The sequence below is a fragment of the Bombina bombina genome, chromosome 1, assembly GCF_027579735.1.
Source record: "Bombina bombina isolate aBomBom1 chromosome 1, aBomBom1.pri, whole genome shotgun sequence".
Lineage (NCBI taxonomy): Eukaryota > Metazoa > Chordata > Amphibia > Anura > Bombinatoridae > Bombina > Bombina bombina.
In genome coordinates, this window is record NC_069499.1 from 1,330,157,837 (window position 1) to 1,330,174,057 (window position 16,221).

The window sequence follows — 16,221 nt, forward strand, 5'->3', positions numbered from 1 at the left end:
ATTAAGACCAGACCTATGTGGTTACAAGACAACATGCATTATTAATTCAATAACACAGCTTTGGGGGGTTGGGGAATCCACTTAAAATTAACATACGTATAATGTTTTTTATAGTAATTTCCATTTTTAAATTTAGACAACCTTAATCAGTGATGTAGTGAGCACTTTTACATTTCAATATATTTTTTTTTTTGCACTTACCAACTAATTTAACTAAAGCTGACTTACCGACACTTACCGACTCCTTTTAAGTAATCAGTGGTCTGGACATTCTGTGGTCCCATCTCAACAAAAGAGTTAAACACTTTGTACAAAACCTGCAATAAAAGAAGCTCAGGGTGAGACATGTATACTATTCACTTTATATCACTAACAAGCATTGAATTAGCTGGTTACAGACATTAAAGGGATAGTAAATTTAAAACTAAACGTAAAGGGAGAGTCTACAATGGAATTTTTATTGTTTAAAAAGATAGATAACCCCTTTATTACCCATTGCCCAGTTTTGAATAACCAAAACGATTATATTAATACACTTTTTACCTCTGTGATTACCTTGTATCTAATCCTCTGTAGACTGCCCCCTTATATCAGTTGTTTTGACAGACTTGCATTTTACCCAATCAGTTCTGACTCCTAGGTAACTACACGGGCGTGAGCACAATATTATCTACAGTATATGGCACACATGAACTAAGGCCCTCTAGTTGTGAAAAAAAATTCAAAATGCATTTAGATAAGAGGCGGCCTTCAAGGGCTAATTTGCATATGAGCCTCCTAGGTTTAGCTTTCAACTAAGAATAACAATTGAACACAGCAAATTTGATGATAAAAGTAAATTGGAAAGTTGTTTAAACTTATATGCCCTATCTTAATCATGAAAGTTTAGTTTTGACTAGACTGCCCCTTTAAATTGACTTGATAGAGTATGACATTTCCAACAATTTTCCAATTTACATCCATTATCAATTTTTCTTGGTTCTCTTGGTATCATTTGTTAAAGAGTAATCCTAGGTAAGCTCAGAAGTGTGCATGCGTGTGGCCATCTGACAGATGTGTTTGCAGCATTATTTAACACTACAATAAACAATGTGCTGCTGCCATAGACTGCTAATGAAAGGTGCACGCTTCTAAGCTCCAACAAAGCTAATTTGTTAATAAAAGTAAATAGGAAAGTTGTTTAAAATTGCATGCTCTATCAGAAACATGAAAGTTTAATTTTGACTTTAATTTTGGCTCCTCCAAATAAGGCAGGTGATGGGTGGAGTTTGGCTACTGAAAAACAATTGCAGGAAACAACATGTTGGCATATACGGTTTTCTATAGCAGAACAACAGAAATGTATTTATTTAAAAACTGGTAATTAAAGGAAGAAAGCCTAAACTAATGTCTGTGAGCTTTTGTTTTAATTTATAACAGAAATGTCTTTACTGTCTTTTTAAAAATAGGAACACATTGCATCTCTGAAATTATATATAATGTAACCTAAGGCAATTATATACAATTAACAGCATTAAAGTAGCAGGTCAGCTTTATTCCAAGATTGTTTTTCTAAAAACACATTTGTATAAAAGGGTTATTATTGCTGCTGAATGTTGTCAGCTGAGGATAAACCATACAGTTTGCAACTGGGTCACAAACATTATCTCTCTAAAGCTCTTTCATAAGAGCTTGTGTGAATCAGTAGGTTAAATGAGTTATGTATGAAAAGCCAGACCTTATATAAAGTTGTGATTCACCTTTGCTTAATGGCACCATCATAAGTCTATGTTACATTTTGTTATTATATTCAATTCTAGATTGAAGAAGAAAGCAGATGATAGACCTCTCAGCTGTCCCTGAGTCTGAGCTCTGTCCTGCTGTCCCTCTGAGACAGTGATATGCCCCTATTTGCAGAATTTCCCATAGCACCAATCACAGAGCACCCAAACACAACCACAAATCACCTAGACACACCCATCGACTGCCAGAGACGGCCTTTGGGCAAGGCGGAGCAGGCAAAAGCCTCGGGCCCCGCGGTTAGGGGGGCCCCGCCACGCTTGTGCAAACTGTTGTTGTTTTTTAATTAAATTTTTAAAAAAATAAAAAAAAATTGCACTTTTTTAATCATTTTTTGGCGCAATTTTTTTTATTTTTGCCCCAGAAGTTTTGTTTTGGCAAAGGGTGGCAGACACACTGAGAGGAGGAGGCAGTTACTAACAGCGCGGGAGGAAGTATAGTTTTCTTTTCCCGCGCCTGTATGTGACTCGGCTCTCAGTCAGTGTGAGGGCGCGTTGCTTGCTGGCTGCAGAGTCACAGTGTCAACTCATTCAGTGGAGGATTTTGGTCCCAGCGGTCCGGACGACAGGTGACAGGCACTGGCAGCATTAGCATACACAGCATGATGATCCTTCACATCAGAGAATGGTAAGTTCCTCCGGCTCCCAACCGGTCCTCTTTCTGTCCTGTCTCACTGTGCTGCCACCTGTGTCACTGACACTATTATATACAAAAGATAACTCAAGTGTGTGGTGTACTGGAAACATGCAATGATGCACTGCTGCCATTTAAAAGACAATTCCTATTAGGTAGGGATGAAAACATGATGTGGTGTCAGTGTTTTTTGTGTGTCTGTGCAGATGCATTACACTAGTATGTTTCAGGTGGGTGTATATTAAGTTTGCTGTGACAACTTTCTCCTTTATTAAATTATGAGCTCTCTGCTCCTCTTCATGTCTGTCAGGGTATATGAATATTATAAATGAAAATTATATATATATAGTTGGTGAGATCACAGAATTAATTAAATATGAGGCTATTTACAACAGTGCTATTTCACTGTAAATTACAACCCCCCTTGCCAAATGGTTTTGGCTGGGTGAAGAAACGTTTATCCTAATTAAAAGATAACATAGCTTTTGAAGCTCATAGCCCTGCAGGGGGTAGCAAACAAGGGCTGTTGGTCAACCAAATCAGCACACATCCTGGAATGGATGGAGACAATATTCTGAGCATAAACTAGATAAGCAGGTAAAATTCTGACTACATAGTGATTAGCATAGACTTGTTTAATTACCCCTGCTGTGTATGGAGACAACATGTTTTTAAATTATACTCTTAACCCCAAAATACAGCATAGAAATGAATATATATATATATATATATATATATATATATATATATATATATATATAGATAGATATAAAATGTTTAAGTTATTCCCAAATTAATAAAATTGCTCTGTGTTCCAGGAAGCTAATGGAAAATGACAGGAAGAACATTAATGGATATTTGTGGACCTAAAAAAAAAGCAATGATTAATAACACTACTATTTTTATTTCAGATCTGCATAGACAAGATTCATGCATTCAAGATTTATTAGAAATATGAAATATATTATATTCATGTTGGGATGCAGTGCAGTACTGAATATGAAATATGCTGTGGTTTTTATATAAATATATATCAGGATTTTAAATTCTATTAATTTTGGAATAGTTAGCAGTATAAATTACTCTGATGTAATATGATATTAAAAAGAATACTGATGTTTCATATTAAAATAATCAGAAGGAATAATGTGACATAGTACAATACATTTGAACATGTAAATTATTAATGTAAAGAAATTATGGCATTTGTTACACATTTTAAAGAAATATTTTTAAATGTTAAAAATGATTAAATGTATTGCTGTTAGTTTGTCTGCTGCCCCCCGATGGTCAAAATCCATTGTTGCGATGCAAGAATTACAGCCAAAAGAAAATTGGTTGCTAACAAAGATGCATTTTTCCCTAACAACCATATATCGCAGGTTGTCCAATCAGAAGGGACAAGGATCCGTAAGGGCTATCCAATTCGTCGGTGAAGGTACAAAACAAAAAGGGGTGGGGTAATATCACATGATAAAAACCCCAAGCATAGAAAAGGTTGGGAGCTGTCTGTGTGCAAGGACTGTGACTGATAAAAACTTGGCTGCGTTACCTACAGCTACAAAAGGCATAATAGCTACCTTCTTTTCCACATGCAAAAAACTCAATTTTGGTATTCTGAGACGAACTGGATAAACAAAGAAGTTTTTGGGAGATTGAACTACAATTTGGTTCAAACTGGTGATGTATGGTTGTTCTAATTTTTTTTTTAATTTTAAACAAAGGTAATTGGTAAGACCATAGTCAAATTGTAAGTAATAGATTAAAGAGAGCAGTTTGGATTTTAGCTTATATTCATAGCCTGTATATTTTAAACTAATCCTAAATTGTAGGTTGTTTATCTTTGCAAAATATATAGATATATATCTGAAAATTGGTTATTGGTTAATTGGTAATTATAAGTAACTAAGAATTTGTTCCATCTTAGATAAATGGACATTTAAAGTAACTGTTTACATTAAGAATATATGTACTTTTAGTGTCCTAATTAGAATTGTATTAGAATCAATTGTAGCCAAATAGCTGAGTGCATTGCTTGAATGTTAGTAGCTGAATATATTGGAATCTCATTGTGTTAATTGAATGAAATTCAATTGTGAATAAGGCTAATTTTGAAGGTAAACTTTTATGAACTTTGCATAGCATATTTTAATAGTTTCAAACGTGTATAGTATTGATTCATATCCTGGTTCCTACAAATATATTTCAATGTGTTTATAGATATCAACTAATAAAAAAAAAATTCAGAATTTATATTAATGTTATGGTTTCTAGTATATTCATATTTGATTGTGGGTTTATTTTAAAGAATAATTATTAAAAATATTGTGTTATAACCCGCCCGGCCATATACTGACATGTCTGACATCAGTAGCTCACTAACTAAAAGGGATACACTACTCACACTGCACAGTAAGGCCAGTCAAATGCTCCATGATCAATGTAATGGCCACTTATGTAAACAGTCTTATTTATATTTAGCATACACAGACAGCTGCCTAAGGAAAACGTTTTTGTAATTGACATGAATTGGCACTTTGTAAGTTGCATACATAATTATTAATAGATTATGTGCAAGTGAGTTTATAGCCACTTCTAGCACTGATCTATGAATCTTGGTTAGCAGAGCTTGGTTTAGATCCCAGATTGATTACCCCAGGCAGAGGGTATTTGTATGTCCAGTCACAGCTTGCAGCAACCAATATATATCTGTTTGACAAATGAGTGTCTATTTCTAAGTTTAACCAATTACATTAGTTTATTTATAATCTCTTCTTAAAGGGGCAGTAAAGTAAAAATTTATCTTTTATAATTCAGATAGAGCATGCTCTTTTAAACAATTTTACAATGTACTTCTATTATCAAATTTGTATTGTTCTCTTAGTATTCTTTGTTACTGCCCTTGAACGTACCCAAGTGTGCTTTTTAATAAAAGAAACCATGAGAATAAAGCAAATTTTGTTTAAAATTGCATGCCATATCTGAATCATGACAGTTTATTTTTTTTATTTCTCTGTCCCTTTAAGATAGCATAGATGAGCTTAAAACCAGCTGATTCAGCAGGTTTTACAATAACAGCCATTGCACTGATCGCCTGTCATTTTTTTAAGGCAATTTCCACCTCTTGCTCTCCCTCTGTAAATATATAATAATAATAATAATAATAATAATGTAATATATATAATATTATATTTAACCCATTTCCATTTAAATTAAAAGATTATTTGTATGCACCTCATAAAAAAGAAGACCCCAATGATTGTTCCTTAATGTATTAAAATAAAGGAAGAAATAAACATTTTTGAAAGCAAGTAAGCTATCTAATAAGCTCCTGAGTTTTGTTGTATATAGTTTACATGAGTTAAATGTATGTATTCTGCAGACTGCAGTAAGGCAATGAGCAAGCGCTTATAGTGTGAAGACGGTTGGAAAATGGATTATGTCTCTCAGCTATCTTTTTGTAAGTTGTCAAAGTCAAACAGCCATGAAATGGTATTTTAAAATATATCTTTAAAAATAGTTGTTTTATAATTATAAAAATATTACTTGCTTGTTTTTATAATTGTGGAGGCTTAGCAATGACAACCAACTGAGCCGTCTTTATTAGCTAGTGAACAATTGTGATTTCAGTGTTAGTTGTGCCCAAACCTACATTTCCTTATAGTCTCATTTGTTTGAACTAATCCTTTTCCTGCAAAAATATAATAATATTTTTTAACTTTCACATTTAATTTTTTGGGGGTTCACCCACTTGTATGCCACTGCCACACCAACCCTTTAATGCAAACAACATGCACAAACCTCAGAACAGATGTACACACCAGTACTGCATGCTATTATACTACATTATATTTCAGCAATTCCAAAATACCAGCTGCATTTCCAAACATACACTCTCAGAGTAGATGTGCTCCCCCAACAACGCCTGTATGCCAATTGTATTCCTAAAAATCTGCCCTGAGATCAAGTGCATGTCACAAAAACCATTGCAAGCCAAAACATTAGCTTTCAGATGATCAGATGCAAATACACTGTGTGTGTGTGTGGGCTGGCTGTGTGTGTGTGTGGGCTGGCTGTGTGTGTGTGGTGGGGGGGGGGGGGGCTGGGTGTGTGTGGGCTGGCTCTGTGTGTGTGTGTGGGCTGGCTGTGTGTGTGTGGGCTGGCTGCGTGTGTGTGTGTACACCTGTGTATGTGTCTTATGAGTGTGTGGATGTATGTGTATTTAAGTATCTCAGTGTGTGTATTATATCTTTGTTTGTGTGGTACACTGCATTGCCCCATTTCTTTTAAGTATTTTGTGTTCTGGGTAGAGGCCCCGCACAGCGCTATCAATCTGCCTAGGGAACTGCCCTTGCTAGGGCCGGCCCTGGCATCTATGTAATGTTCTTGTTATCATAAGAAAACACATAAAAATAAGGCCCAGTTCAACTCAACTGTTCCTAATTGTTAGCATAATTCCTTATTATATACATAAACAGTTGTTACAATAGTACAAATGGTATATTGCAATATATACAATGTTATAGTGCTCCACATTAGTGGATTTATATGTTTTTTTATATATAAAATGTTGTGCATTACCTTAAATGATTTTCTCCCATTTTTTTCATTTTAAAAGTTGTGGGGGCGGAGATTGGGTGGGGTTGGGGGCAGGGATAAAGCGGGCCCCATTTTGTCATCCTGCCTTGGGCCCCGCAATGGCTAGGGCCGGCCCTGTCGACTGCCCAGACACACCCACTGACTGCCTATACACACCCACAATCCCACGTCTCCAAATGTGGCTCCTAATACAAAATGGTGAACGGCCACCATCAACTTCCTGAGTCCCTGATACCCAGACACAAATATTGGGAGGTATGACATGGAAGAATTTAATATGACAATTTGGGGTAGAAAAAGCCCCACTGAAAGTACTGGTAGGAAATAACATTTCAAAAGACTCATACAAAAAATGGGCACCCGTTCATATTCATTAAATTTTGTTATGCGAGACCCGTATTTCTTTTCTAAAGCATTCCAATCCATTAGAAGTACAGTTTTTTTAAAAGAGTTAAAGGGACTGTGTACACTAGATTTTTCTTTAAATACATTTTGTGTAGATGATCCATTGTATAGCCCTTCTGGGAGTCTTTTTTATAAAAATATATAGTTTTGTTTATTTTTAAATAACATTGTGCTGATTTTCAGACTCCAAAAAAAGCCCCAAAGTTATAGATGTATAATATACTCATGTTTACAGACTCCAGCGTGTGTAATCAGTCTTTTCATGTGCAAAAGAGGGGGGGGGGGGTCTGATATTCTTACTTTCTCAGCCAATTTCAGTGGGTGTCCTAGCCTAACCTTATCAACAGTGCTAAGCTGTGAGCTTCTGAGTAAGTTTTTTTAAGTTTTTTTACTGTTTTTTTTTTAATATCAGTATCTGTGCATATTCTTCTTCATAGTAGTGTCTATTACATGCAGTTATATGAAAACTGGTGTATACTGTCCCTTTAAACCCAAATGTGCATATAAACCTATATATATATATAGTCATGGTTAAAAATATTGGCACCCCTGCATTTCTGTTAGATAATGCACCACTTCGTCCAGAAAATTGTTGCAATTACAAATGTTTAGGCATTCTCATGTTTATTTCTTTTGTTTGTACTGGTATGACACAAACAAGTGGAGGAAAAAAAAGCCAAATCTGGTCCAGCTGGTCTGATGAAGTGAAGAATTGCCCGAAATGTCACTAATTAAAGGCAATTATTGCATCTTTTAAGCCCAGTGAGTGCTGTCTTCTATCCTCTGTATCTCATTTTCATTCAGCACCCTGGCATTTGAAAACTGTTCACAAGAGTGCACCTAACTCAGCTTCTATACATACTGTACATATATATATATATATATATATATATATGTACATAAATTTATATAATTTATATAATATAAAAAAATAAAAAAATATATAGATGAGTAGTTTTTCAATAATAAAATGGATTTTTTGCTTCATAGACTAAGTTTCTGATGTATAAATTGTTTAGTTGATACACCTGTTGTGTTTGGGGGGTAGTCTATGATGTCAGTGAGAGGGGGGGGGGGGCGTGGTATATGGCTATTTAAGGATGGAGGATCTGTTCATTTGTATTGAGCCTGAGGAGGGGGTGTAAGCCCCGACACGTTGCTCTGCCTGTACTGCTGCCTATGAAGTAAAGTACTTATTGGACATCATCTTATTGAGTGTCTGCCTGTTTTTTCTACTATAAATAAATATATAGATAAGAATTTATGTAAGTTAGGTTTAAAAAGGGACATGAAACCCAAAAATGTTCTTACATGCTTCAGATAGATCATACATTTTTAAACAACTTTCAAAGTTACTTCTATTATCAGTGTTGCTTTATTCTCTTGGTACCCTTTATTTTAGGAGATTTTCAGGGGAACAATGGCATTAAAGGGATAGTAAATTAGACAAAGGACTTCTCTTGTCTAATTTGCTTCGTTCTCTTGGTATCCATTGTTGAAATGGATACACAGGTAGGCTCAGAAGCAATGCACTACTGTGAGCTAGCTGGTTGTCACTGTTCTAAACCCAATGTGTTCAGCTAGGCCCCAGCAGAGCATTGTCCTCCTTCAACAAAGGATATTAAGAGAATGAAGCACATTTAATAATAGAAGGGAATCTGAAAAGTGTATGCTTTTCTAAAACCTTTGTGATAATATCTTCTAGAATCTAGATAGAAAAATTTCCCAAAATAATCTGACAGAAACCTCTGGGAGAGCATGTCGCAAATGGATTAATGGAATTAATTGGCTGCAACGATATCCACTTATGTCAATATATTTTCTTTTTTTACTGACGCACATTTTATTTTATAACCAGTCCCCAGCACTGCTTTAAATCATATTATCATTTATGCACTTGATTTTCAGATACCCTAAGGTGCATTTACCCATTTAAAAGATGTAAAACTAGGCCTTATTGTGAAGAGTAAATACCATAAATTACTTAAAAGGGACATAATACTCATATGCTAAATCACTTGAAAGTGATGCAGCATAACTGTAAAAAAGCTGACATTGAAATATCACCTGAAAATTTTTATGTAAAAAGGAAAGGTATTTAACAAAAAAATTCTTAAGCTCACCAGAGTAAGTGCTCTGTGAACAGTTACAGTGCCCTCTACTAATAATGGCACGCTTGGTAAATATGAGAAAAGAAGGCTGTGAAAAATTGTCTTTATTGTTTAACCTTTTGATCTTTTGTTAAAAAAATACACAAATATACTCTGTTCCCATGGATATCAACCAATTGCAAACACACAATTATTTCCACCCTTTTAGTCAAAACTTTGTGCTACTTCCCTTCGCCAAGATAACAGCACTGAGTCTTCTCCTATAATGCCTGATGAGGTTGAAAAATACATGGCAAGGGATCGGAGACCATTCCTCCATACAGAATCTCTCCAGATGCTTCAAATTTCAAAGTGGACGCTGGTGGACTCTCCTCTTCATTCACCCCACAGGTTTTCTATGGGGATCAAGTCAGGGGACTGGGATGGCCATAGCAGGACCTTGATTTTGTGGTCAGTAAACCATTTTTGTGTTGATTTTGATGTATGTTTTGGATCATTGCCCTGCTGGAAGATCTAACCCAGGCCCATTTTAAAGGGACAGTCAAGTCTAAAAAAATCTTTCAAGATTCAAATAGGGCATGTAATTTTAAACAACTTTCCAATTTACTTTTAAAACCAATTTTGCTTTGTTCTCTTGGTATTCTTAGTTGAAAGCTAAACCTAGGAGGTTCATATGCTAACTTCTTAGACCTTGAAAGCCACCTCTAATCTAAATGCATTTTGACATTTTTTTTTTTTTTATAATTTTTATTTGAGATTTGAAAGATGGCATCCAAAAATCTTGAAACAGTAGTACAAAATAACATTGGGTTACAATAGTAATGTGCAATTAAACGTACATGTATGAGATGCCTAATGCTCAACCAACCTCCAGGTTCACACAAGAGACCTCTTTTGGGCCTCAATTAGAAATATATCAAGTTTAGGAGGTTACTGCTAACTGAAGAGACCGCTCTTGGGCCTCAATGACAAACCTCTTTTTGTATTTAAGAGATGAACTGTGGTAACATGTCTAACTGGTATCTGATATTGAAGGAGTTACTCCCGCTAATGTTGAAACTAGAACTGTGTGTTCCTGCAAAGTATATCAATATAATGGTCTTTATAGGTAGTCTTTAGAGTGATTAAAAGTAGCAACTAAAATATAATTTTAAGAAAAGTAAGAACCTTGTAAATCAACTTTTCTAGGGCTATATGAAGGTTATGCGAAATATACTAACATTACAGGTGCAAGGGCTAGTAGAAATTTTAAATTAGGGCATGTCTTTGTTATTTAAGTCAAGGTAGTGGAATTGGAGCTACAAGAGGCATAAGCATAGAGGTGTAAAAATTTAGGTAGTTAGTTTGACAATGCCTCTAAAGGTATTAGATGTTTATACACTTATAGCATTAAATATGTGATAGAATCTTACAGGTTAGAGCTGCTTTATCCAGCCAAGAGCAAGGGACTCGACAGAAAAAACAAATGCTATGCATGCCCATATTCCGCTATAGGGTTCCTGACCAACAATAATGCATTGCAAATTCCTAATTCAATGAACTGACTGAACTAGCTGAACTGAACCAAGCTACACACAAGCACAGCAACGATGTATAATGCTTTATATAGTGGCAGAGTACAGTGACAGAGGAGCAGTTAACTCCACCATCCCAGCCGCAGATGGCAGAGCCACCCCACCCCCCATGCAAAAACAAAATTTATGCTTACCTGATAAATTTCTTTCTCTTGTGGTGTATCCAGTCCACGGGTTCATCCATTACTTGTGGGATATTCTCCTTCCCAACAGGAAGTTGCAAGAGGACACCCACAGCAGAGCTGTCTATATAGCTCCTCCCCTAACCCTTACCTCCAGTCATTTGACCGAAGACAAGAAGAAAAAGGAGAAACTATAGGGTGCAGTGGTGACTGTAGTTTTAAAATAAAAAACACCTGCCTTAAAGTGGGCCGTGGACTGGATACACCACAAGAGAAAGAAATTTATCAGGTAAGCATAAATTTTGTTTTCTATTGTAAGGTGTATCCAGTCCACGGGTTCATCCATTACTTGTGGGATACCAATACCAAAGCTTTAGAACACGGATGAAGGGAGGGACAAGGCAGGAACTTAAACGGAGGGCACCACTGCCTGTAAGACCTTTCTCCCAAAAATAGCCTCAGAGGAAGCAAAAGTATCAAATTTGTCGAATTTAGAAACAGTATGAAGCGAAGACCAAGTCGCCACCTTACAAATCTGTTCAACAGAGGCCTCATTTTTAAAAGCCCATGTGGAAGCTACGCTCTAGTGGAATGAGCTGTAATTCTTTCAGGAGGCTGCTGGCCAGCAGTCTCATAAGCTAAACAGATTATGCTTCTTAGCCAAAAAGAAAGAGAAGTTGACGAAGCCTTTTGGCCTTTTCTCTTTCCAGAGTAGACAACAAACAATGCAGATGTTTGACGAAACTCCTTAGTAGCTTGTAAATAGAACTTTAAAGCACAAACCACGTCAAGATTGTGTAACAGACGTTCCTTCTTTGAAGAAGGATTAGGACACAGTGACGGAAAAACAATCTCCTGATTGATATTCTTATTAGAAACCACCTTATGAAGAAACCCAGGTTTGGTACGCAAAACTACCTTATTTGCATGGAAGACCAGATAAGGGGAATCACACTGTAAGGCTGATAATTCTGAAATTCTTCGAGCCGAAGAGATAGCTACTAAGAACAAAACTTTCCAAGATAAAAGCTTGATATCTATGGAATGCAAAGGTTCAAACGGAACCCCTTGAAGAACTTTAAGAACTAAATTTAAACTCCATGGCGGAGCAACAGGTTTAAACACAGGATTGATTCTAACTAAAGCCTGACAAAACGCCTGAACGTCTGGAACATCTGCCAGACGCTTGTGCAAAAGAATAGACAGAGCAGAAATCTGTCCCTTTAAGGAACTAGCCGATAATCCTTTTTCCAATCCTTCTTGGAGAAAAGACAATATCCTAGGAATCCTGACCTTACTCCATGAGTAACCCTTGGATTCATACAAATGAAGATATTTACACCATATCTTATGATAGATTTTCCTAGCGACAGGCTTACAAGCCTGAATCAAGGTATCAATGACCGACTCGGAGAAGCCACGTTTTGATCAAATCAAGCGTTCAATCTCCAAGCAGTCAGACGCAGAGAAATTAGATTTGGATGTTTGAAAGGACCTTGGAGTAGAAGGTCCTGCCTCAGCGGCAGAGTCCATGGTGGAAAGGATGACATGTCCACCAGATCTGCATACCAAGTGCTGCGTGGCCACGCAGGTGCTATCAAAATCACCGAAGCTCTCTCCTGCTTGATCTTGGCAATCAGACATGGGAGGAGAGGAAAGGGTGGAAACACATAAGCCAGGCTGAAGGACCAGGGCACTGCTAGAGCATCTATCAGCGCTGCCATGGGATCCCTTGACCTGGATCCGTAACGAGGAAGTTTGGCATTCTGTCGAGACGCCATCAAATCCAGTTCTGGTTTGCCCCATAGTTGAATCAGCTGGGCAAATACCTTCGGATGGAGTTCCCACTCCCCCGGATGAAAAATCCGCCTCCCAGTTCTCTACTCCTGGGATATGGATATCTGAGAGATGGCAAGAGTGAACCTCTGCCCAAAGAATTATCCTGGAAACCTCCATCATTGCCAGGGGACTCCTTGTTCCCCCCTGATGGTTGATATAGGCTACAGTCGTGATATTGTCCGACGGAAATCTGATGAACCTGGCCGTAGCTAGTTGAGGCCAAGCCTGGAGAGCATTGAATATCGCTCTTAGTTCCAGAATGTTTATCGGAAGGAGGGCTTCCTCCTGAGTCCACGAACCCTGAGCCTTCAGGGAGATCCAGACTGCGCCCCAGCCCAGAAGGCTGGCATCTGTCATCACTATAGTCCAGTCTGGCCTGCGGAAACTCATTCCCCTGGACAGATGGACCCGAGATAACCACCAGAGAAGAGAATCCCTGGTCTCTTGATCCAGATTTAACTGAGGAGACAAATCTGTGTAGTTCCCATCCCACTGATTGAGCATGCAAAGTTGCAGTGGTCTGAGATGAAGGCGGGCAAACAGAACTATGTCCATTGCCGCTACCATTAGGCCGATCATTTCCATACACTGAGCCACTGACGGCCGAGAAGTGCAATGAAAAACACGGCAGGAAGTTAGAAGCTTTGATATCCTGACCTCTGTCAGAAAATTTTTCATTTCTACTGAATCTATCAGAGTTCCTAGGAAGGAAACTCTTGTGAGGGGGGAGAGAGAACTCTTTTCTCTGTTCACCTTCCACCCGTGAGACCTTAGAAAGGACAGAACAATGTCCGTATGGGACTTGACGCTTTGAAAAGTCGACGCCTGGATCAGGATGTCGTCTAAGTAAGGAGCCACCGCTATGCCCCGTGGCCTTAGAACCGCCAGTAGGGACCCTAGAACTTTCGTAAAGATTCTCGGCGCCGTGGCTAATCTGAAGGGAAGAGCCACAAACTGGTAATGCCTGCCTGAGAAGGCGAACCTGAGGAACTGATGATGATCTCTGTGGATCGGAATGTGGAGATAAGCATCCTTTAAGTCCACGGTAGTCATATATTGACCCTCCTGGATCATAGGGAGGATGGTTCGGATTGTCTCCATCTTGAAAGATGGGACCCTGAGAAATTTGTTTAGAATCTTGAGATCCAAGATTGGTCTGAACGTTCCCTCTTTTTTGGGAACTATAAACAGGTTTGAATAGAAACCCTGCCCCTGTTCCTCCCTTGGAACTGGGTGGATCACTCCCATAACCAGTAAGTCTTGAACGCAACGTAAGAATGCCTCTCTCTTTATCTGGTTTGCAGATAGTTGTGAGAGATGAAATCTCCCCTTTGGAGATGAACTCTTGAATTCCAGAAGATATCCCTGGGAAACAATCTCCAGTGCCCAGGGATCCTGGACATCTCTTGCCCAAGAAAGTCTGCCCCTGACTAGATCCGGTCCCGGATCAGGGGCTACTCCTTCATGCTGTCTTAGATGCAGCAGCAGGTTTTTGGGCCTGCTTTACTTTGTTCCAAGCCTGGTTAGGTCATGCCTGAGGAAACAGTATATCTGAGAAACGCATTGCATGTATTCCTTATGTATTATATACATTTTTAACACTGAGATGAGTGGTAAACTTTTTTATATGTTTTAATAAACCTATTTTTATACAAATCCACTCTTAGTGTTATGTATGGTACCTTTTTGCTATGCTACTTTAGAGTGTTAACACTCTGACACCCACGAATCAGCCATTACACTCTGGATCAGCTAGCTGGATTGCTGTTAAAATCCAGCCTGTCTCTATAGGCATAAGCGAGTGCCTCCAACACATGTGAGTACCCTGTGTATCTTTGGCTATTATTGCTACTGAACCATCATTGATCTGCACCATTGGCGCCTCTATCCTTTGCTTGCACTTTTAGATTTCCTCCTGTTGGATGCCGGTAGAGAGCTGCCTCCAGGCTCAGCTAGCTGGATTGCTGTTTAAATCCAGCCTGTGTCTACTGGCATAATTGAATGCCTTCACCTATTGTGAGTACCCTGTGTTCATATTTCTATCGGTACACTATAAGAATCCCCATTGATCTGCACCATTGGCGCCTCTTCCTTGTTGTTCTTTCTTAAATGGTTAGGTCTCCAGACTGGTTTGGACTGGGCGAAATTTCCCTCTTGCTTTGCATTAGAGGAAGCTGAAGCTGCGCCACTCTTGAAGTTTCGAAAGGAACGAAAATTATTCTGTTTAGTCCTTAATTTATTGGACCTATCCTGAGGAAGGGCGTGACCTTTTCCTCCAGTAATATCAGAAATAATCTCCTTCAGTCCAGGCCCGAATAGGGTCTGTCCCTTGAAGGGGATGTTAAGAAGCTTAGACTTTGAAGTAACGTCTGCTGACCAGGACTTAAGCCATAGCACCCTACGCGCCAGAATGGCAAAACCTGAATTCTTAGCCGTTAGCTTGGTTAAGTGAAAAACGGTGTCAGAAATAAAGGAATTAGCTAACTTAAGAACTTTAATCCTGTCTAAAATATCATCTAACGGGGTCTCCACCTGTAGAGCCTCCTCAAGAGACTCGAAACAAGAAAGCCGCTGCAGCAGTAACTGGGGCAATGCATGCAAGAGGCTGGAGAATAAAACCTTGCTGTATAAAGATTTTCTTAAGGAGACCCTCCAATTTTTTATCCATAGGATCTAGGAAAGCACAACTGTCCTCAACGGGGATAGTTGTACGCTTAGCTAGTGTAGAAACTGCTCCCTCCACCTTAGGGACCGTCTGCCATGAGTCCCGTATTGCGGAATCTATGGGAAACATATTTTTAAAAGCAGGAGGGGGAGAGAACGGCACACCTGGTCTATCCCATTCCTTAGTAATAATTTCCGAAAACCTCTTAGGGACTGGAAAAACGTCAGTGTAAAGAGGCACTGCAAAATATTTGTCCATTTTACACAATTTCTCTGGAACTACAATGGGGTCACAGTCATCCAGAGTCGCTAAAACCTCCCTGAGCAATAAGCGGAGGTGTTCAAGCTTAAATTTAAACGCTGTCATTTCAGAGTCAGACTGAAGTAACGCCTTCCCTGAATCTGAAATGTCACCCACAGATAGAAGCTCTCCTGCTTCGGCTTCTGAGTATTGTGAGGGTATATCGGACACAGGTATTAAAGCATCAGAAAGCT

General features: G+C 38.3%; 1 protein-coding gene across 1 annotated transcript in view; it reads right to left on the minus strand.

Moving 5' to 3' along the window:
- The window catches only part of SLC9A5 (solute carrier family 9 member A5), a 378,033-nt gene that overhangs the window by 180,485 nt on the left and 181,327 nt on the right, over nucleotides 1–16,221 (minus strand). Inside the window, exon 4 of the mRNA XM_053719439.1 lies at nucleotides 239–317. Coding sequence (XP_053575414.1) covers nucleotides 239–317 — 79 coding nt within the window. The remainder of the gene's footprint in view (nucleotides 1–238; nucleotides 318–16,221) is intronic.